This window comes from Pangasianodon hypophthalmus, chromosome 27 (genome assembly GCF_027358585.1).
Source record: "Pangasianodon hypophthalmus isolate fPanHyp1 chromosome 27, fPanHyp1.pri, whole genome shotgun sequence".
Taxonomy (NCBI): domain Eukaryota; kingdom Metazoa; phylum Chordata; class Actinopteri; order Siluriformes; family Pangasiidae; genus Pangasianodon; species Pangasianodon hypophthalmus.
Window position 1 is genome coordinate 8,212,434 of NC_069736.1, and position 22,696 is coordinate 8,235,129.

The window sequence follows — 22,696 nt, forward strand, 5'->3', positions numbered from 1 at the left end:
TTTAAAAATTTGAGGTGAGCTTTGTTTTCCTATTGCTCTAGTTTGATTAATCTTTTAACTACTGGCTCAGTGGGCAAAGGTTTTGTGCTCTGATCTGCTTTGATATCGATCTCCAGCCAGCAACGTGGAAAGCTCAGGAGAACTGGACAACACAATAAAATACACTGAATGTCTGTTCAGCATGTCTGTCAATGCAAATGCCTCACAGTGCAGAGTTAAGTTATACAAGAAATAGTATCTTGAACTAAGCCATATGCTTCATTTGAGAAAAAAGATCACATTTCCTCAGAGTTTTGCTGATAGCTGTGTGACGGGTCTGGGGAGTGTAGGGCTGAGAATACCAAGAAGAGGAAACAAAAAAAAAATGCAACTGGCTTCTAGTGTATATTGCATCACAAGAAGGAACTGTTTTCAGGCGTGTGACCAGAGGGAGGAGACATGGGGGCAGGGCTCAGCTCTAACTTTATAATCAGGTAGTTTATTGAAATTGCAGGGATATCACACACAACCTTGACACAACTCAACAGCACAGAGCCTCTAAAAGAAGAGACCATAGGATGCAAAAATACATGCACTGAAATGTACAAGATGTCAGGACTGCACTCAGGTCAGTGTATTTATGTAGCCAGTTTATGCTTAAGAATTTTAAATACCTGTATAAGATGCATTAGCATTCAATTACTCTGTTACAGAGGGTTGATGGATCACTTGGGCAGGTCATATGACTTACTGGTAATGGTGTGATGTGATCCCGAGCTGACAGTCTTGCTTTCACTATCTCAAAAACTGAAACGCTGGCTGTGTTCTGTGTCGAGCTGTAGTGAAACAATTACACTGTGTTGTGAGGTGTGTTTGTGGGCAAAGTTGGGCACACAGCTGGGGTATTGTTAGTGGTTTTGTGATACTCAAGAACATGAATATGTCTGGATCACAATCAGCAGCTCCAAACGGTTTTAAATGAATACTGAAAAAAGCAAACCATATAGGTCACATGATTTACCATTGGATTATTAAATGTGCCTACAGCAGGGATTCCTAAACTTTTATGAGCAAATGACCCCAAATGGACATTATGAATTTTCTGTTACCCCAAGACTTGGCATTTTTGTATTCAGTTCCTGACTTCTCTGGTTCAACCGACAGACTCACTTCAAATTATTGAGGAACTAGCAATGATAGATAAATGGAGAAATTTGCCTATTTTTATTACTCAACTCTTTTGCTAGTGCAGTGCGTCATGATAGTGAAAAAGACTAAAATAGCACAAACACTCTTAACTGAAAATGTTGTTTATTTGACGTTGAATTTAGTTTAAATGTCTAGAAATAGGTTTAATAATATCATAAAAAATGTGTGGTGGTCTGGGAAAATCCATGCGATGATGCTCTGATGTATTCTGGCAAAAATAAATAAATAAATAAATCAGGTTTTGCCCAAAATGAGTTTTTTTTTCTGCCCATAAGATACTTCTACTGTACAACATTGTGGGATTGAGATACATGGGAAATGAAACCACATTTCAGTTAAACCTGAACATTTCCTGAAGTTTGTAGAAATATAAGTAGTGGAAATTGAAATCTTAGATAAATATTATAGAATTTCCACTTTAGTCGATGGGATAAATACTTGATATCATATTTTGCAGTGTTGATTTTTTTGTTTTTCACCTTGAAGTTTAGCAGCAGTGGTTTATGGTACAGTGGATAGCGTTGGCAACTCTAAATTACCCCTAGGTGTGAATGTGTGTGCATGGTGCCCTGTGAAAGACTAGTATCCTATCCAGGGTGTATTCCCACCTCACTGCCAGTGTTCCTGGGATAGGCTCTGCAGGATCCTGATTGGATAAAACACTTACTGAAGATGACTATATGAATAACTCCATTCCACAAAGGTAATAAGCTGCAGTGCGGCTGTCAGCAGAGAAGAATGGACAAGGCATGACTCTTTCCGTCCCATTAGTGCTCAGAAGGAGGAATTCCCCTAAAATACTGTTTACCACATTTAAAACTGAATTTAAGCTTTTTAAACTTCTCCGCTCCAGCAGACCTGTGAGAACTGTTCTTCAGAATGGAGGAAGAAACACATGAAACCTCATTTGGGCCTAAAGAAAAGATGAGTTTAAGATCATCCACGAATGGGATCCACCGCTATAGCTCCATAGCCAGCGAGTCGGAAGAGAACCAACCTCTCATCACTAATATAAACAACACGATGCCCTCTCGCCGGAGATCTTACGTCGCCGTGGCTGTGCTGTGCTACGTCAACCTGCTGAACTACATGGATCGCTACACGATCGCAGGTAAATGACGCAGCTCAACTCCTAAGTCTTAGGAGAGTTCGAAGGAGCCGGAAACCTTCCGAACCATTGTGCTTTACATCTAACACACATTCTGTTTTGGATTTCAGGAGTTCTGTCTAGCCTCCAGAAATACTTTGGCATCAGTGACAGCACATCTGGACTACTACAGACAGGTATCAGCTTTACATATCCAGTCAAACTGAATATCTACTTTCAATAATTTCTATCTGTGCCTTTAAGACCATATCATGTTAAGAGTGTGGTGTGATATCTGATGTTAGATCTATCACTTCAAGACCACTTCCTGTTAACTCCTACACAATGCGTAGTCGCCATATGCCTTCTCATAACCTGCACACTCATTTCTACACAACAGTATGCAGCTGCTTGTGGAGTATGATGTGGCTACGTTTGATGTTGAGTGTAGAGTCTGAGCTTGCAAAAACCGCATAGTCCTGTTAGCTTCCACAGTCAGATATATTTGAAATGCTGACATGAAGCTGTCAGATGGTTTACTATAATAGGTTTTTTTGAGTGCAGTGTGTAACATGGTCATTTTTATGCCCAGAATAAATTCTGTGCAACAAAATGCATTATTTTTATGCAAGACCAATTAATGCCTTGTTGCACTTTGCCTCCAAAAATAATATAAGGCTTTCAGTTTAATCAACAAATGTGAAAAGACAATACATTCTGTCCACTAGATTGAACAGGAAGTTATGCACTGAACAGACAACAGATATTTTGTAGAGAAATGAATGAATATAATACTGATTTTCCAGATGGTGGATGAAATTTCTGTAGATTCTCAAATATGCATCATTGCACCAAACAAGTATGATTATTTACTCATTTGATACTACAGTTCAAATCTGATTAAAATCAGTTCTGTGACGGGAAAGAAATCATTACTCCCGAAATATTATTAGATTAATTAGAGAAATTAGATTTCAAGAAAATGAATTTGGAAACTAATTTGCATGTCTATAAAAATATTATTGTCCATTCAGTGCATACCATACCGTTATATGCAAAAGTATTGGCACCTGTCAGATAATGGAGGAGAAGACAGATGCAGTTGCAGGTAAAGAAATGTTTTAATGACGCACAGGAAAACAATTCCAAAAAATGTATGTCAGGTTCAAGGTCAAACAGGCAAAAGTCAGGTGATCAGCAAACAGGGTTAACTAGGCAGAGCAAAGGCAAATGACGATAAACAGATCAGGTCAAACCAGAGAAACAGTCAAAACAACGGCTTGGTTTAGTCAGGTGCACAATGACAAAACTGAGCATGGACTTCGCAAATGAATGAATGTGTGAATGAATGATAGTCTGTTTTAAAGAGGCCCAGTGTGTGCGTGGGTGTTTTTGGGTGTTTTTGGGTGTGTGTGGGTGTTAAACAAAAAAAAAAAAGAAAACACAACCACTACAGCAAACTATATTAAAACATTTTCCTGCAAATGGTAATGGACTTTTACTTTATATCTGATGACCTTAAAAAAATAGAAAAATAAAAATAGTAAATGTGGCATGTGCAAAAGTTCTCCTTAGGCCTTAATCAACTCATTAGGACTCGTCAAGCAGGTCAAGGATTGGCATTAGGAATAACAATTCCAGAGCATAATAAATTCTCTGACTCTTCAAACCTTGTGCTAACACTCAACAATCTGACTGAGGATTTGAAAATGAGTCTAATCGATGCTTCTGAAGAAGAGGAAGGATATAAAAACATATCAAAGTGCTTCCAGCTCACAGGTTCCACTGTATGAAATGTCTTAAAAGAAATGGCAGTTAAGCGGAACTGTAGAAATCAAGACAAGATCTGGAAGACCAAGAAGTCAGTTAGAATGCTGGTATGCTGGGCAGAAAGGCAAAACAAACCCCCATCTGATACTAACGACCTGCAGGAAGGTTTAGCCGACACAGGGTTGGTGGTGTACTGTTCTATTCTGCAGTATAATTTGCACAAACATCATCCACATGGATGAGTTTCCAAACAAAATCCTTAACTATGACCGTACACAAAACTGAATGTCTGAAGTATGCAAAAAACATCTAGCTAAGCCAGAGGCATTTGGTAAACAAGTGCTGTGGACTGGAGAAGTAATAATGGAACTCTTTGGCCCCAATCAACAAAGGTATGTTGTTGAAAAAAAGAGCAGCGTTTGATGAAAAGAATACTTTTCCAACTGTTGGATCTATTATGCCTTGGAGTTGTGTGGCAGCCAATAGCACAGAAAACATGGGACAGGTAGATGGAAGAATGGATTCCAGTAAATATCAGCAAATGTGTGTATATATATATATATATATATATATATATATATATATATATATATATATATATATATATATATATACAGTACTGTGCAAATGTCCTAGGAACTCTATTTTTTTTTAGCACAAACTTTGTTATAGATTTTTATTTTACGATTTCTACATTATTGATTCAGTACAAAAACATTTTAGATTCCAAACATTAGTTTTCCAGCAGTAAATTAAATGTTATAGAAAAAGGTTTCTATGTCAGTAAAGAAAGCAGCATATTACATAAGAGACACTTTTCATACAAAAAAACATAATGAAGGCTGCTGGGTTTTACTGCAAAAATGAGAAGAAAGTGTGACAGTCAAAGTCTCCAGAAGAACTGTGGCTGGTTCTGCAAGATGCTCAGTAACACTTCCAGCTCATTTCCTTATAAAACTGCACACATTGCACCTGAGACTATTGTTTTTTTCACCATCAAATATCAACTTTGTTTCATTTCTTACTGTTTACTGCTCTTTATAGTATTTTTTTAATGTAGAAACATTTAATTTCATTATTTTTGAAGGCATCGTTGCATGTGCCTAAGACTTTTGCACAGTACTGTATACCTTAAATTTCATGCCTACTGTATAAGTTCATAAGGCTTATATATATTATGTAGAAACATTTAATTTCATTATTTTTGAAGGCTCTACATTTGCTCTACAGCATTTCTTTGCACAGTACTGTATATACGCTGAAAGTATTTGGTACTATTTAGAATCTCTTTTGCAAGAATGGTTCACTTTCAAGTAAAACACACTCATTAATAACTATACGCCTGTTGTACTAATAATATTGTTTTAAAACATACTTCAAAAATTCAAAATGTAACACATTTTATTGCAAGTTTTTTGTCCCAATTTAATTATATAATTTTTTAGTATATTGTCACTATATAATGCAGTAAAGTATACATACTGTATATGTTCAGTGCTTTGATGCATTATGGACCATGTGTTTTATATGAGTGGCTTGACATTTAAATTAAGCACAGATCCAAAGGTAAAGGAAGTGATTCTGAAACTGGCAGTCACATGATATCTGACTGTTTACAGCTTGGCGCTGTAAATGAATAACTCAGGGATCTAATTACATGAAATACATGGCATTCTTTGGCAAAACGCTCATCCATTTACAGTTTTTATCTGCAGCTTCATGCTGCTGGCTCCAGTCTTCGGTTACCTTGGAGACCGTTATAACAGGAAGCTGATCATGGTGGGTGGGATGATCATATGGATTGTCACAACACTGGGCAGCTCTTTCATCACGGCAGAGGTACAGTTGTACTTAACTAAGCTTTCTTAAGTGTTGCCATACGCTGCCAAGTGTTGTGCAACATTTTAACCCACATTCCTTGCACTACAGATGACTTATGACAAAGAGTGTTTCATTGCTCATAGCTCACTCATCACACCAGTCTATCCCTTATGTCCTGTAGTACTTCTGGGTGCTGGTCCTCATGCGAGCTTTGGTTGGCACTGGAGAGGCCAGTTACTGCACCATAGCTCCGACTATTATTGGAGACCTGTTCACAGGCTCCCAAAGAACCATCATGATCTCCTTCTTCTATATCTTCATCCCTGTTGGAAGGTGAGGGTTTTATATATACATATATGCAAATTATATATCCATGATTGAAATAAAATATCTGATTTACATAAGAGATGTTAATGCAACAGTTTTAGGCTCGAATCTTAGTGCAAGCCCTGTCATGTGCAAAATACAAATATACTATTTTTTAGGCTGTAATGAAGTACCTAAACCCATTTTGCCCAAAGACTGGGAAATGGCTATTGAATTTTGCCAAAAAGAAATAAAATTTGGTGTCAGGACACTGTTCTATTGTGTATCAGACTGCCTATTAATCATAATTTTCTATAATCGTAGTCATAATCATTGTTTTCCATTTATAAGATGATCTTTCTGGAGGAACTCTTAAAAGTTCTACATGTAACTCTACAATAGTGTTTTCCTTTCAGAAAGAGTTTTAAGAAGTGTACATTATTGTAGTCGTGTTCTGTATCAGGTGGTCCTGTGTGAGGAATAAAACATGATAGTGTGTGTTGTTATAGCAAAATAATCAGCTGGGTAGTGTGATGCTGCCCAACGTGAAACAGTGTTACTCTCACCAACCCAAAGTTGATTCTTTTCCTATAACTTCATGTCCTAAAGTATTTTACTCCTCTTATATCACAGCAAATTGTCAATGATAACATTTCCGTAACTTACAGGACAACGTCATACGTTTTTTTCCATTTATAGTTACACTTAATGTTGTGGAATGTCCATGAAACAAGTTAGTTTGCCTTATTGCTTATGTTATAGCAGCTTTTTTCTCTCAATTGAAGTTAATAAGGCAAAATATGTAGGTTGCCATTTTAAAGAAAAACCACAAAATGCAATGCACTCTGATTTTCCTGTGTTGGAAAATTTCAAGTTTTACCTTTGACTGTTACAAAGCGCTGACACTGGAGACACCTTCCAATCTCTCATTACTGAAAACCTCACCATATCAACAATTCCTCCATACAAGTTCCGGTGTTGTTAGTATAAAAGATATTAACGTATTAAAACAACTTGGGATTTGAATTACAGCTGGCACTGGCACATCAGAAAGAACACTTACTGAACAATCAGAGGCAAAGACTACAACATATACAGTCCCACTAGTTTTTCAGCACTAAATAAAAGAAATTTCAGTCTGAGTATAAATAGATTAATTAAAAAAACATACTGATGCTATTTCACCTTTTGTTCAAATTGTTTCTAAACTGAAGTGGTCTTGGGTACATTCTGGGAGCCACGATTGCTACTGCTACAGGAGACTGGCGTTGGGCCCTGAGGGTAAAAAATAATTTTCCTTCTAGAATTATAATATTGTATGTTTGTCTCTTTATTTACATACCAACATCAGTAGCAAGCTACTGTTAAGTTAGCTAAACCAAGTTATGCATTTTTCTGATTTAGTGACAGCTTCGTCTACCAGCTTAAACATAGTAAGAAACTAAAAATTGGGATCAGCATTAGAGTAGCGTCTAACACACCTCTAGTGTAAGGCATTGAATGAGGTTCTGTGTGTTTTGTCGCAGCTGAACCCAATTCTAGGGGTACCGGGGGTGATCCTTCTCATGTTCCTGACCCCCAACCCTCCACGAGGAGCCTCCGAAACCCATGGAGAAGCATGCATAGAGCGCACGTCTTACCTAGAGGACATCAAGTATCTATTCAGGAAGTGGGTAAAACTAACAAGACAAATGAAAGCATAAAGGTTATGGTTAAAAGTTCCCAGCTGGTCCATAATCACCAGTTATGAATGTGCGGTTGTTGTTGTTTTTTTTTTTTTCCTAGCCGGAGCTTTGTGTGGTCCACTCTAGGGGTGACTGCCATGGCTTTCGTCACGGGTGCTTTGGCTTTCTGGACGCCCACCTTTATGTCTCGTGCTCGAGTCATCCAGGGCATCACTCCTGCATGCGCTAAAGAACCATGTGACCCGTCAGACAGGTACATACATGGTCGCATCAAGACCTCCATCTTCTAAAGCAGAACCAGTTCCTTTGAATGTAGTGTAAGTATGTACAATAAGAAACAGACTCAGAAACCTCAGTGGGACAAAAAGTAATATGATTGAGTCCACTACCATCATCTTAAGGTAAAGTTAATGGAGTTTTCATGCTGTTTATTTTTACCAGATAATATTAAATAATTCTTCACTAATATAATGAAAGGTGGCAGCAAGTAAAGAATAAACCATGGTGGGGCCTGCGGTTATAGGAAAGTAATCAATGACGGGGTGGTGAGATGCAGCACAACTTACTGTTACCACCCTCAAGTGGTTATTTTCCTATAACAGCACATCCTGAAGTGTTTTATTCCCCTTATACCACAGCCATTTGCCATGATCACAATCCTTTTGCTAAAGAATGACAGGTCATACTTTTTTATCCATTTATAGCTACATTTAATGTTGTGGAACATCCACAAACAAGTTAGTCCTTGATATCACTTACATTATGAAGAGCTGCTCACTCAGCAGCGTCTCTCTTTCTTTTTGTTGTTAAGAAACGTTTACAAATTAAGTCACCTGTCCTTAAAGACTTCCCTGTGGTGGAAAAGGACCAGCTTTCAAAAGCTGTTACAGAGTGCTGACTCTGCAGACGCCTTCCAAAAATGATAAACATCTCCTTACTGATAGCGTCCCCATATCACTGATTATATTTTTTTGGTTATAGAACAACAGGTTTATAAAATTGGTTTATTGTTAATCTTAGGTTATTTCCTTGCAGCTGGTACTATTGTCATAGCTGCTGTTAATAAATCAATACCCTTTGACCAATCAGAATCAAGAATTCAGCAGCACTGTGGTATAACATGTAAAGCATAGAGGATTGTACTAAATGGATCAATAATTGTTTGTCATTAAGAATTGAAGACAATGAGTAGAGTATACACAAACGTGTGTGTGTGTGTGTGTGTGTATGTATATATACACACACACACACACACACACACACACACACTTAAAATTAACTTTCATTCAATATGCATGTTATGATGAAATTATGAAAAACCATTTAAGTTGTAAAGTCAGACTTTTTAGAATTTCTACTTAATATGACTGCTTTCTATTTAATTTGGTTTGATTTGACTTCAACAGTTTACAGAATATTAGATTTTCTATAAAATATTTTATATACAAATCAATAGTCACTCAGTTTTATTCCTCTATTCTGTTGTTTCTCTCTTGGCACAGTTTCGTCTTCGGGGCAATCACGGTGGTGACGGGTATTGTGGGTGTTTTCGTCGGCTCCTTAATATCTAAGAAGCTGAAAGACAGAGTGGCCAATGCTGACCCACTCATCTGCGCCGTGGGAATGCTCAGTTCTTCTCCCTGCTTGTTCATTGCCATGGTCCTAGCATCCATCAGCATTCCTGCCACATATGTATGTAACCTTAGACCTGATCAGCTTTTGTGCCTACTTCGAACATTGCTGATTTCTTAACTGGGATCAGGGCTGGCTCTAGCATTTGGAAGGCCCTAAGAAAGATATGAGGCATCTTAAAATAAAGTATCTTTAGTGAATGTTAGCATTTTTGTAGGTTTGCAGGTTAGTTGGCTAAACATCACCATTTTATAGTTATGGACATAAATACACAAACAGTGGTGACTCAGGGGTTAAGGCTGTAGGTTGCTGATTAAAAAGGTCAGGGGTTCAAGCCCTAGTATTGTCAAACTGCCACCGTTGAGCCCTTGAGCAATGGCTGAGCCCAGCTTCCTGAATAGGCAAAGACAGAATTTCACTTTATTCTGTAATGTATATGTGACAAAGGCTTCTATAAAGCAATATTTAAGATCTAGATTTTTACAGATATACATTTTTCATTTTAATTGTTCTTTTGAAACAATGGCAGAAAAATAAATGTCTTCATTGTTTAAAGTGTTACAGTATATAATTATTCAGCTATAAGTTATATAGTTAGCTTGCTAGCTGGTTTGCTGTCAAATTAGAGGCTAAATAACAGCAACAATTACAAGAAAACTTGAAAATTGCATAAAATCAGTAGTTTGACACATTACAGATGAAGTTACAATGTTACACACAACTCTCGATGGTTTTTTGAAAACAAATGGGATAATGGTACTCATGCCATCACAAAACATTACATTTTATATTTTCTCCCTCTCTTTTCTTTCAGTTGATTCCGCTCTAGATGCATACATGTTAATGGACAAATTTTGACAAAAGTCATAACTCTGGATTTGGTAGGGGCCCCACAGATGGCTACTGGGGCCCAAGTAGTTTGCCTATATTGTCTTGCATGCTGGATCTGAGAGAGAGAGAGAGAGAGCTTGGTACATATATTCAGTAGAGGTTACAATGGTTTTTTCAACCCAGTGACCGTGTCTTCCTTCAAAAAGCTTGTTGTATTTCGATGTTCAAAATATTCAAAAGTTCTTTTTCCTGTTGGAAACGGGCATATGGAATGCGGAGATCCAATCAAATTTTAACCTTCAAGATTCTAAAGCTAGTGACCAGAAAAGTGTACAAAAAAAAAAAAAAAAAAAAAAAATGTGTCCAAGGCTGAAACTAATGCACCTTCTCTGAACTGGATGCACATAAAATGTTTTAGGGAATTGTATTTATATAATCACACAGTTTTTCAATCCCTTGCAGTACATCAGCTCCAACCAGCATTTTTTCTTTCATATTTTCTCTTTCAGACTTTTATTGGTATTGGAGAAATCCTACTTTCTCTGAACTGGGCCATTCTAGCTGACATCCTACTTGTAAGTGTTGCTTCATAATGCATACAAAATTGCGGTGTTGGCTAAAACTCTAATAAAACTTTGCCTTTTCTTTATATTTTAGTATGTCGTTATACCAACCCGAAGAGCCACAGCTGAGGCTTTACAGATTTTAACATGTCACCTACTTGGCGATGCAGGAAGCCCATACCTCATTGGCAAAGTAAGTACATACTGCAAATGTATAAGATCAAATCAGAAAGGCCTAACAGGAGAAATGTATACATATAATAAAATACACACCAATGTCTGTGATTTTTCTCCATCCAGATCTCAGATGTTCTAAGTACGCTTAGACCGGACTCTCTCGACTGGAGCTTCCGCAGTCTGGAGTACAGCATCATGTTCTGCCCTTTCATCGGTGTTCTTGGAGGCCTTTTCTTCCTCCTGACTGCCCTCTATATCAAAGAGGACAGGAAAGCTGCTGAGATGCTGACGAAAGGTAATACCAGATTGTATGACAGAGTGTATATGGGTTTTTTGCATGGGGTGCCAGTTCTATTCACTTCAGAGCAAGAATGAAAGAGTGTAGTGACACAGCTGTGCAGTGATCAACATGGTGTGAACAAATGTGAAAGATTTTTTGATGAAATCCAGTCAAGGCCAGGACTCAAATTCAGCTCAGCAGCATGAGAGCCAGACGCTCCATCCATGAGCCACAGGAAAGGTAGCGAACACAGTTGCAAAGACGAACTCATACACTGTGAACATTCTGAAAAGTTTAATGAAAATCAAATAAAAAAAAGTAAAGACAGGAAAAAGGCAAAAAAACAAGATGCAAAGGTTAATCCCAAAGTTCAGTCAATAAATCCAAGAAATAATCCAATATAAAAATCCACAAAGGAAAATATCTCCTCAAAGGAATCATCCAACAGAAAAAAATCTATAAGGCAAAGGTAAAAATGAAAAAAGGTTTCAAAAATCCAACAGGGAAGAACAACAAAGTATCTTACACAAGACCCAGGAAACTGGCCTTAGTACGACTTTTTATTAAAAAAAAAAAAAAAAAAAAAACCCCAGGGCAACTTAAATACACACAAGGAAATGAGACACAGGTGACAGCAATAATACTAATCACAGACAGAGGGAACACAACATGAGGGAATAATGAGGGCCTCTAGTGGCCAAAACACAAAATAACAGCAAATGTTTAGTAAGGAATAAAACATGAAGAGGCATGTTGTTATATAAAACAGTCAATGAAGGTGTGGTGTGATGCAACCCAACACAAAGTAGAATTACTCTTACCACCATGAAGTTGATTATTTTCAAATAATTGCACATCCCAAAGTGTTTTACTCCTCATATACTGCAGCAAACTCCCAGTTGTGGAATGTCTATGAAACAAGTTAGTTGCTGGTATCACTTATGTTATAGCAGCTATAAACAGGTATATCCTTATCAGCCTCTCTTTTTCTGTCTTTTCGCATCTTTTGCATTAATCTTCAGTGACTTCTTTATTCTGGTCAGGGTCACAGTGAATCTGGAGCCTGAGAAGGGAATATATACGCTGAATGAGACACCAGTCCAATACAGGACACCAAGCACACACGCATTCACACCTAGGGGCAAATTAGTGTTATCTATCGACCTACTCGTATGTTTTTGAAGAGTAGGAAGAAACCAGAGAACCAGGAACAAACCCATGCATATACAGAGAACATGTAATGTACTTGAGTATTAAATATTTGCATTCTGGGCACCAACTTCTAGAAAAAAGAAGCTTAAAAGTGCATTCAGGCAGCAGACTCCTTACAAGTGCAACAAGAACCAAGGACATTTTGTTCCTTTAGTCATTTTTTTTTTTTTTTTTACACACCATGTCAGAAGACACAAAAATAATCATGCCTCCTTTTTTCAGCTGTGAAGAGCGATGAGCTAGGTGTACTCTAACTGCTTCATTACATTAAGAGATGTGCTTGAAAGATGAATGAAGGGACAGAAATAGAGAGCCAATAAGAAATGTTGGTATGGAACCACTGAAAGAGAACATTGTTCTCATCTGTCTCTCTGTAGAGATTATCCAGCTCTTCTTTTTTCCTCTCTTTCTCTCTCTGGAGGCTCTTTTTTATCAGGCCAGCAGGAGGAGAAGAGGTGTTCCTGTTTCTGACAATTGGCTGCAAGCTGATCTGCATGCTGTTTATGGATGTGCCCTTTCATTCTTCTTCTTTTTTTTTTTTTTTTAATATTCATCCCACCCAGCTCTAGATTAATAGGAAGGATAACTGATTTGGTGTTTTTACATGCACATGCATGCACACACACACAAACACACACACACTTACATTTTGTTTTTTGTTTTTTACCTGGGTTTTTACAGAAAAAATTGTAGTGAGATGTGTAGTGAGGCTTTTGTGCAGGTAGATGTTATATAGAAAATGAAACATATTGCTGAAGACACTTTCTCTGTTACAGAATGTAGCCTTTAACAACAACTTTTAATTTTATTGTGAATAATGCCAACGTATGAATGCATGTTAAGACATACGGTAGATGAGACAAAGACTAAAGGGGCTTTTAAAATGGCAAAAAAAAGCCTTTATACTACTACTACTACTACTAGTAATAATAATAATAATAATAATAATAATAATAATAATAAAAATAATAATAATAATCTTACTCATATAGCAGCTTATACATTTAAAAAGAAGCTCAAAGTGCTTCACAGTGTGTAATAAAAACTATAGGACATTCCTACAGAATGTGTTATTATTATTATTATTATTATTATTATTATTCAACAATAACAAGATTAAACTTGATTAAAGTAGAACAATAAATTGTTTTAGAATTTTTAAAATACAACTCTACCCTAATAAAATGCCAGAGTCTTTGAATTTACATGAATATGCCATTCACCTTCCACTGCAAACAGCTAGTCAGCTAGTTAAGTACTAGTAAACTAGTCAAAGATAGACAAGAGTGAGATTTCAGTATCTGAGTCTCGATCTGCGTGACATTCTCAGCAATTTATTAAATGCTATCTGAACCTGTTATGATACAGTATACCGTAACAATCAAAACTGTTTTATTCATCATTAACATTAGCCTAGTTAGCTAGCTAGCTAGTTAATTTAGCATGCAGGTTCTCTGGCTAAGTTACCGAGTATGTCTTCCTCTAATCTCAGACATGATACATCCACAGCCATGGGAATTATTTGGTAACATCTAGTGACTTCCTGAATCCCTTACATAACCCTTCCTGAATGACTTTTATACAGAAGTACCGAGAAAGTCTCTTACAAATGGAAAAAATGCTAACATTGTATTTGCCCCAGATACCAACTCTTGTAAATGTAATCAATCATCTAAGACAAGTCTTTAATTTCAGTCTTTTATTTTAAAAGAGAAATTCATTCCATTTAAATATCATTGACAGATAATTATATATAAAAAATCATCCTTGTAGCTGTGCCACTTTTTTTTTTTTTTGCTTATATGCCATTGCAACTCTGGATGTAGTGCTTCATGGACATGAATGGACATGAATTTTTATTTAAATACTATATAATTTATTAATACTATCAATTTTCATTGTCTTTGAGTCAGAGCAAAAAAATACTGTAGGAGGAAAAAGGCTTTTCTGTTTTATGCAAATTAAGCTCTCCTTCTGCTACTGTATGACCAACAACGGAAGTAGGACATGCAACATCCAAATGAGTGTGTTATTTCATAAAATTATTCATTCATTCATCGTCAGTAAATGCTTTATCCTAGTCAGGGTGGCAGTGGATCTGGAGTCTATCACAGGAGCGCTGAGCATGAGGCAGGAATACACTCTAGATGGGATGCTAGCCCATCATGGGGGCACCATCCAAACTCATACTATCACACACATTCACTCCTAGGGGCAATTTCGTATAGCTAATCCACCTAAGCATGTTTTTGGGAGATGGATAGAAACCGGAGAACCCAGAGAAAACCATACGGACATGTAGAGCACATGTAAAACTCCACACAGACAGTAACCCATGCTCAGGATGGATCCAGAGACGCTGGAGCTGTAAAACGGCAACGCTACCCACTGTACCATCATGACACCAAACATAATAGAGAAATAAACTGATACACCATAAATACATATGATCAGATTTAAATTCATTGATGAGGGAACTTATTTCCATCTGGCTCACATGTCTACAATCAGGAGTGTGAAGGCCAGCACATCGACCCTGCCCCTCATCCACACTCCTACAATATTGTATTACTTTAATATAAAATACTGCTATTGTCATATATGACATCCAGAGACAGTTTATGCTTATTCTGTGTGTGTGTGTGTGTGTGTGTGTGTGTGTCTTCCAGGAGAAACTCCAGACCTATCTGAAACCATCGCAGAGTCAACCTGATGTAGGAGCGGACACTCAATTGCACATTGATACTCCTGGAGAAAAATCTGAACCACTGGAGTTCATAGGCACTGCTCTGTAAATATTGCACAGTTATTTCCTTTTTTACATATTTTAATAACACTTTTATTATTGTCTTTTTTAATGCACAGCTGTGCAGTTACGTACAGTTATGTTAAATGGTACTTTCTATGTCTATGGGTACGTCTATGGGTATACTGTAGGAGTATCTTTAATCCCACAAGCTGTTACAACTAACAGGGTTCTCAGACTTTATTTTATTATCCACTTTACTTTATACTGAATTAAGGATAAACATTTTATTAAATATTTTAAATAACACTTCTGTGACTGTCCTGTGCTCTGTAATTAACACCTACATTTTTAAAACTCAAAAATTATTAACCAGGTATGGAACTTAGATAGAAAATGCAACCTTGTGCACTTCAATATTGTGTCATTAGTGTCCTAGCTGTTAGCTCTGCTCCATATCATTTCTGAGACACAGGCTTATTTGTGGTATAGTGTTGCAGCAGGTTTCAATGTTGCCTTACAGCTCCAGGGTCTCTGGTTTGATCCTGAGTTCAGGTTACTGTCTATATAGTGTTTTGCATGTACATCCTGTGTCTGCGTGGGTTTCCTCCAACCTCCCAAAAACATGACAGGAGGTGGATTGGCTGCATTAAATTGCACCCAAGTGTGAATATATGTGTATGGTATCCTGCAATGGAGTGGTGTCACATCCATCTAGGGTGCATTCCTGGGATGGGCTTCAGATCCACCGTGACCCTGATCAGGAAAATGTGCTTTATGAAGATGAATGAATGAACTCTGGTCGGGTGAATTATGGCGACGTGTTGCCTGAGAGGAATTCACGCACAAACACACTTATGCAAAAGAAGGCGCCTGAGAAGGCAGATGTCTTTATGCTTCCTTCCAGGTTGCACTGCCTTTAGGGGAACTTTCCAATACATTTTCTCCTCCCTCCTTCCAAGTACAATGCAGTGTCCTTGGCTTTTACTTGTACACAGAGAGCTCAACAACTGAGTCAGATTCATTATAGCAACACTTTCTTGGCCGAAACCTGATTCCTGTGTGCCGAGTATCACACTATAATACGTATCATGCATCTGATGATCAGCACTCCCCTGCACACAGACTGAAAAATGAATCTGCAAGCTTTAAACAAACACGCAAACAAACAAATTTCCATTTTTATCACTTTACCACTAAATTCCTCGAATTACATTTGTTGAATGGGAAAATCTCTGCAATGGCAAAATTGCACCACTAGATGACAGCTCAATGTCACTTTAAGGGCGGCAGCAAACTGAACACAGACATTTGGACTGTACAAAGCCTGAAGTTGACACTTCATTCAGTCATTCAGAATTAACAAAGAAAATGTTGGAATATTCTTATTTTAAAACAATGTACATGCTGATGTATTTCACGCATTTCATTTATGTCTTAATGGCTTTTTAACGTTCCTCTGTCGGAGGTCTGGACAATCCAGCTCATTAACTTACCGGATAAAGTCAATTAAAAATCTGTTCTCAGGTTAGTGATAAGACTTTGCGCATTATGCAGTTACCTGAAATGATAGTACTGAGTAGGAAAAATGGCAGTGTATTGAATCAAAAATGAGGTTGTGAAGTATAAGGGAGGGATTCTCAAATGTTTTTGTAGCCCTTTAACTGTAAAATAAATTCCACTGCCTCAGTACAGATTTATTTCATGAATATTATTTAAAATGTGTAAAACAAAATGATATTCTGAATATTTATTAGAGACGTAGAGCTTTCTATTCCTGAACTTTACAGTGACAGAACACAGGTCCAAGTCAACCTAATTTATCAGGCTGCTTGGCTTTGCATCATTCAGGTTTGGATTAACCCTTGTGTTTTAGTTGCTGTTATATTTGTACTGTTCATGGTCATATTGACTTTATGCAACTGAGACAAATAATAATATTTAAAATGGCTAACCTTGAATACATCTATGGGGAACATCTTTTGGGGAACAGTAAATACACACAAAACCAGTTTTCATGCCTGGGGACGCTCCTCCCAGCAGATATAGTAGATGTGAATACGTCATAGAGGTAATGTGACACAGAGTAAATTCACCTATTTGTTTTATTTTTGTAAAAAGCAGTTGGTGTCAATTGATATTTCACCACTTCTTTGGTCAAAATGGCCTAAAAATATCAAAGGGGTACAGCAGGTGCACCAAAAGTAATTTTTTTTTTGCTCAATTGAGAAAATGAGCCAAGGAAATAAAGTTTCACACTGAAAAAAAAGTAGTATGGTTCCACTAAGTAGAAATTTTAAATGGTTCATTCTGACCCAAACAAAGCATAAGAGTTAAATCCATTCAATTCATATGACCAATCAAAAGATAACTCAACAATTTGATAATAATGTGTTGTGATTTCCTTCAATTTAGTTTATTCAACTAAATAATTCTTTAAAAATCTCAGACTCTTTGAGAACCACTGATATAAGGAGCCTCTTGCATAAGGTTAATTTCAGCCTGTGTGAGTTCTTATGCATCTGCAGTCAATTTCTTCTCAAAATGTCATTCTTTGAAATGGAACTGACCTAGTAACCTGGCTTTTTATAATTTATAATTTCTTTTGTTGTAGAAACCCTATGGATATGAATGTGTGTTTGTCTGTATCCTGGAACCAGTGGTACCCCTGCACCCAAATCTGTACCCTTTAGATAGAAAGATCCGATGTAGTACTCAATGCAATCTGTTAGTCACCAAACCCAGCCTGGAGCTAGCTCTCCTCCCAAAATGCATCTAACTGACAGCTTTTCAGGGTCAGCTTGTCATCACATGCAACACAACACCTAAAGCTATCTCTACAGAGGACTGAAAAGTCATTACTAAGGTTTAGGATTAACTCTCAGGCCTAACCCGTATCAAGTGAGACATGTAGCATTGTTTTTGACTTAGTCCGGAAACACATTCCTTCGCTGTTTTGTTCGCCTGAATAACATTGTATGTTTTCTTCTTTATGTAACCCATCAGTCCATTGTTCTAGTCTTTAAAACATGGCATTCACACTTGAGATTGACAAAAGGTCAAGGTCACCCACCCAAAGTCACTCGTTTGTTTGTGTACGCACTTCCACCTCTCCTCTCCATCTCCATCATTTCTTCTCCTGCACTGTTATTCTGACAACATGCCCAGAATGTTCTCACCCAAGCACCATGAGCATCTATGAGTAAGGGGATAACTATGTGCCATTGCCTGCAAACACACTCATGCACACGCATGTAAAAGATTCCTGGACGACATTCCACTCGGCTAAGAATTTGACCTGTAATCAGGACACAATGGGCATTGTGCGCCTCTGCGCTGTCTGAGGACTTTATCTGCACGATTATGCGTTTCCCTCCTGGACCGGGCAGGAAGCTGTCACAATGGCTAATAAATTCAGAGCGCCGATCAATGAAAAGAGCGTGCAGAGCCAAGGGAGGGAAGAGAGGACATGGTGAATGTTTACATAGGAATAGTGTGCATTCCACGTTGATGCACAAGCACACACACGTAAGCATGCACTCAGGAGAACATATGCAACTACATGCCCAAAAATATGCTCATACACCCATATGCTTTAAATATAAAGTATATGCCTTTCCTATACTTCATCTACAAAGAATGACTCATTCTATAGGTGTGTATTTGTATATTTTCTGTTGTGCATGTTCATATATGCTGTGCTGTCACTCTAATTTAATTAATTGTTATGATGTGCTTGATGGCTTCCTGTGATATTTTGCACTCCCTGTGAATAATTTGCACTTAATGTTTTTCTGTACGTAAGGAATAAAAATGATCAGGCATGCTGTTACAGGAAAATAGTCAACAACTGGATGGTATGATGGGGCCTGAAATGAAGCAGATGGCCGTTATCACCCTGAAGAATGACAAGTTGTACTTTTTATCCATTTACAGCTACATTTAATGTTGTGAAACATCCATGAAACAAGTTAGCGCCCTTTATCGCCAATGTTATTGCAGTTATAAACGGTCATTCCCTCATCAGCCTCTCTTTTCATTCTCTTTTGTGAAGTTTTAAGACATAAAAATGCAGCTGGTCATGTTACTGAGAAACTTCAAACCCCTCTGTCTTGAAGACTTTAGGTTACAGCTTTACCACTGACTGTTACAAAGCACTGACACTGAAGACTCCTTCCAAAAATGTTCAATAGCACAGAAAATTTCACCATATCAACAATTACACACGATTTTAATCTGTCTATGTCGAGCATCCAAGTTCTTGTGACTATAGAAACTACAACATATTATACAACAGTCCACTAATATTTCCTATACACGCACTGGGACGTTTCACTGTGTGTATCACTCCACTCTTCTGTGTTCACCAAGTAAAATTCCACTTCCTAGTTTGAAACGTTTACTACAGTAGTGTTAGCGACATCATCAGGGGACATGGCAAAAACTACCTTTCAGAAATGTTACTTTTGGCTTAAAATATGAAAGCTGAAGATGAAGATGAACAGGAAGAAAGGACTAGCTAGCCAGCTAGCTGAAGTCCTATAAAGCGAGTGTGGCATCTTCAGGATCTATTTCCACTAACGGAGCAAAAATAAACAGAACATTTGGCTATATTGCATCTGAAATGTCATTTACTTGATATTAATTTCTTGTTTATAGAACTGTCGTGCGATATCGCACTCGCAATTGTGCGGTTATACCGAATATCTGCATGGCTGTGATATTCAGTATAACCACATTCTTATTTGTGTGATATTGCTTAATTAGAAGAAGCACATTAATATAAACCTATGATTTGAATTACAGTGGGTTTACTGCCAGAGATGCTAGATTCTGATTGGTCAACACTTTCTGACCAATCAGATTTGAGAGCTGACAGCACAACACTGTGGTATAACATTACATAACAATATCACCAAAAGTTTAAAGGTTTAAGGTAGCTTACTTTTTAACCCCTTGAGACCTTGTATCCATTATAACTGCCATCATAACACAAGTTCTATTACATACAGAAAAAGAAAGCCCACTGCCTGGTTGTTAGAGATTACTGTGTCTTAGTATCACGTAGATATTTTATAAAATAGTAAAAAGGCACGAATAAGGATTTTTAGGCATGAAATATACACTTCAACAATTCTCATAAACGTTAATGTCCATAAACTTAGAAGGCTAACATTGATTCATTTATTCATTCATTCAGCTTCAGTAAGGAACACTGGGCATGAGGCAGAAATACACCCTGGATGGGATGCCAGTCCCTCACAGGGCACACATTCACACCTAGAGGCAATGTAATGTAGCCAATCCACCTACATGCATGTTTTAGGAGGTAGGTGGAAACCGGAGAACCCCTGAGGAAAGCCAGATGGACACAGGAGAACATGTGAAACTCTGCTCAGACAGTAACCCGAGCTCTGGATGGAACTGGAGTTGTGAGGTGGCAACACTACCCGCTGCACCACCATGCAACACTAATCCGCCAGACAAGTTTATTTTAAGAAACATTCGAGCACTTTCCCTAACGACATAATTGAATACTTGCTGCATGTACTGCATCTGTAGTGTATATTGTATAGTGTTTCCCTCTACTGAGAAAAGACCGGAAACCTGTTTACTCCAAAATCACTTTATTCTTGAATTCTTTCAAGAAATGGTTAAACTATACCACCATATAACGCAACCTCAAAACTACAACCAATACACTTTAATAATAAAGACCTTGGGGTGTAAAAGACATGAGAGAAAGTCATACTCAAAGCTATTCTTAAAAAGTTTTATCCAACTTTCCAACAATACAGTAAAATTCTGTTTTTTTGGGTTTTTTTTTGCACTTTTTCAAATGTTTTGTGGTATCCATGAGCTATTAGACATATAACCAGAATTCTTCCCTCTGAAAAACTAGTCCAGCTCTGAAAGATAAATCATACAGATGTGGAGCTCAATTTCTAAATAACTTTGGCTGAAAATTTGTGAAAACCATCATCAAAAATTTTGTTTAAATGTTTAGCAACTGTCCTTAGGTTTCCATTATAAAGAAGTTGACATAAATTCGATTTTTTTTTTTTTTTAAGTAAAATTTTTCAGGACATATGTTGAAATTCTTGAAATTGAAATTCTTACACTCCACTCCACATACAACAGATTAAGTTGAACAACACTGAAGCATTTCTTTAAGTTATTTTTTAAATAATGTGTTTAGACAGAAGCATTGCTTTTTAAAGAATGATTTCTGTACTTTAGTTTGTTGTATTTTGATTTGTTTATGTACATTTAAATAGCTGTATTAGTTTTATTTAGGCTTATTTAGTATTTCATGAATGTTTTTGACTTTTATGCGTGTTGCATACCTCTTTTTATGCCTTTGCTATGCTTTTTTTTTTAAAACACTTTTTCCATTCTGATATTCTGATATACTATATTTTGTTGTATTAGCATCATTTCCTTATGGAATTGTTTTATTGTCAATTTGCAGAGTCCATTCATTAATAAGACACTGGTCTCAGGTCTCAGGTTTCCTTGCTTAATGAATAAAATAATTCAAATTATAAATCAGAATCACCTTTACTGCCAAGTACGGTGGGTTTACATGTACAAGGAATTTGTCTTGGTGTACTGGTGCTTAATAATAACATTAAAATACAAGAAATAAAAATAATATCAATAAGGTAAACAAAACAAAACAAGACAAAACAAAACACACCAACACACTGAGGCAGCCATCCGCGGCGCCATCTTGGTAGAATAAATAAAAATAAAAATAAAAATAAAGCCTGTCCCTGTTTGTTCACCTGTATTTCATCTGGGATTACAATACTTTATTGTAATTTTTCCACTATTATAGCCCATATTTGGCCAAATGATGATCAGACAGGCCTCCATGATAGCATTGTTATCAGTGTCCTCTCTCTAAGGGAGGAAGGAGACACTCCCTCCCTTATCTGCCCTCAGCTCTGGTGGGACGTGACATCACCCGTTGCCAACAGAGAGGCCGCAGACACACACGGAGGGCTATGACATCATGCTGCTCGTCTATTTACACCACAAAGGGCAAAGGTGGAATCGTGCCAATGCCAACTTCAAGATCTATATATACAGCCGGAGCTTGGGCTTGTATGTGGGTTAGAAGGCCACAGGGGAGTAAAGAGAGTGAGGGTGTATCATCTGACACCTATATTTTCATTTAAATATGGCTTGAGAATTGTGTACAAAAATACAACCAGTCTCATATTGGATATTTTTAAAACATTTAGCCAATTCTACAATGAATAAGGCAAGACTGGGATCATGCTTGAGGTTCCCACATTCATCCTAAGTTGCAATGCTCCTAAATTAAATATGGTTCACACCCCAGTCCGTTAAGTGTGTAATAATGTATGGAGCGTTATTTATTGCGCAGCG

The 22,696-nt window shown here is 37.2% G+C and overlaps 1 protein-coding gene across 2 annotated transcripts; it reads left to right on the forward strand.

Annotated features, from left to right (window-relative positions):
• The first annotated feature begins 451 nt into the window (after positions 1-451).
• Positions 452-22,226, forward strand: spns3 (SPNS lysolipid transporter 3, sphingosine-1-phosphate (putative)). Of its 2 annotated transcripts, none has more exons than XM_026921472.3 (13): positions 452-607; positions 2,042-2,299; positions 2,407-2,472; positions 5,748-5,884; positions 6,048-6,199; positions 7,387-7,453; positions 7,699-7,841; positions 7,958-8,110; positions 9,360-9,549; positions 10,830-10,895; positions 10,978-11,076; positions 11,184-11,355; positions 15,222-22,226. In XM_026921472.3, exons 2-13 carry the CDS (start codon positions 2,068-2,070, stop codon positions 15,263-15,265), a joined length of 1,521 nt encoding a protein of 506 aa, XP_026777273.1. In that variant the 5' UTR covers positions 452-607; positions 2,042-2,067; the 3' UTR covers positions 15,266-22,226. The 2 variants fall into 2 exon arrangements, with proteins under 2 accessions (XP_026777273.1, XP_026777272.1); XM_026921471.3 differs by having other exon boundaries at positions 456-607; positions 2,045-2,299; positions 15,222-22,225.
• Positions 22,227-22,696: the final 470 nt, after the last annotated feature.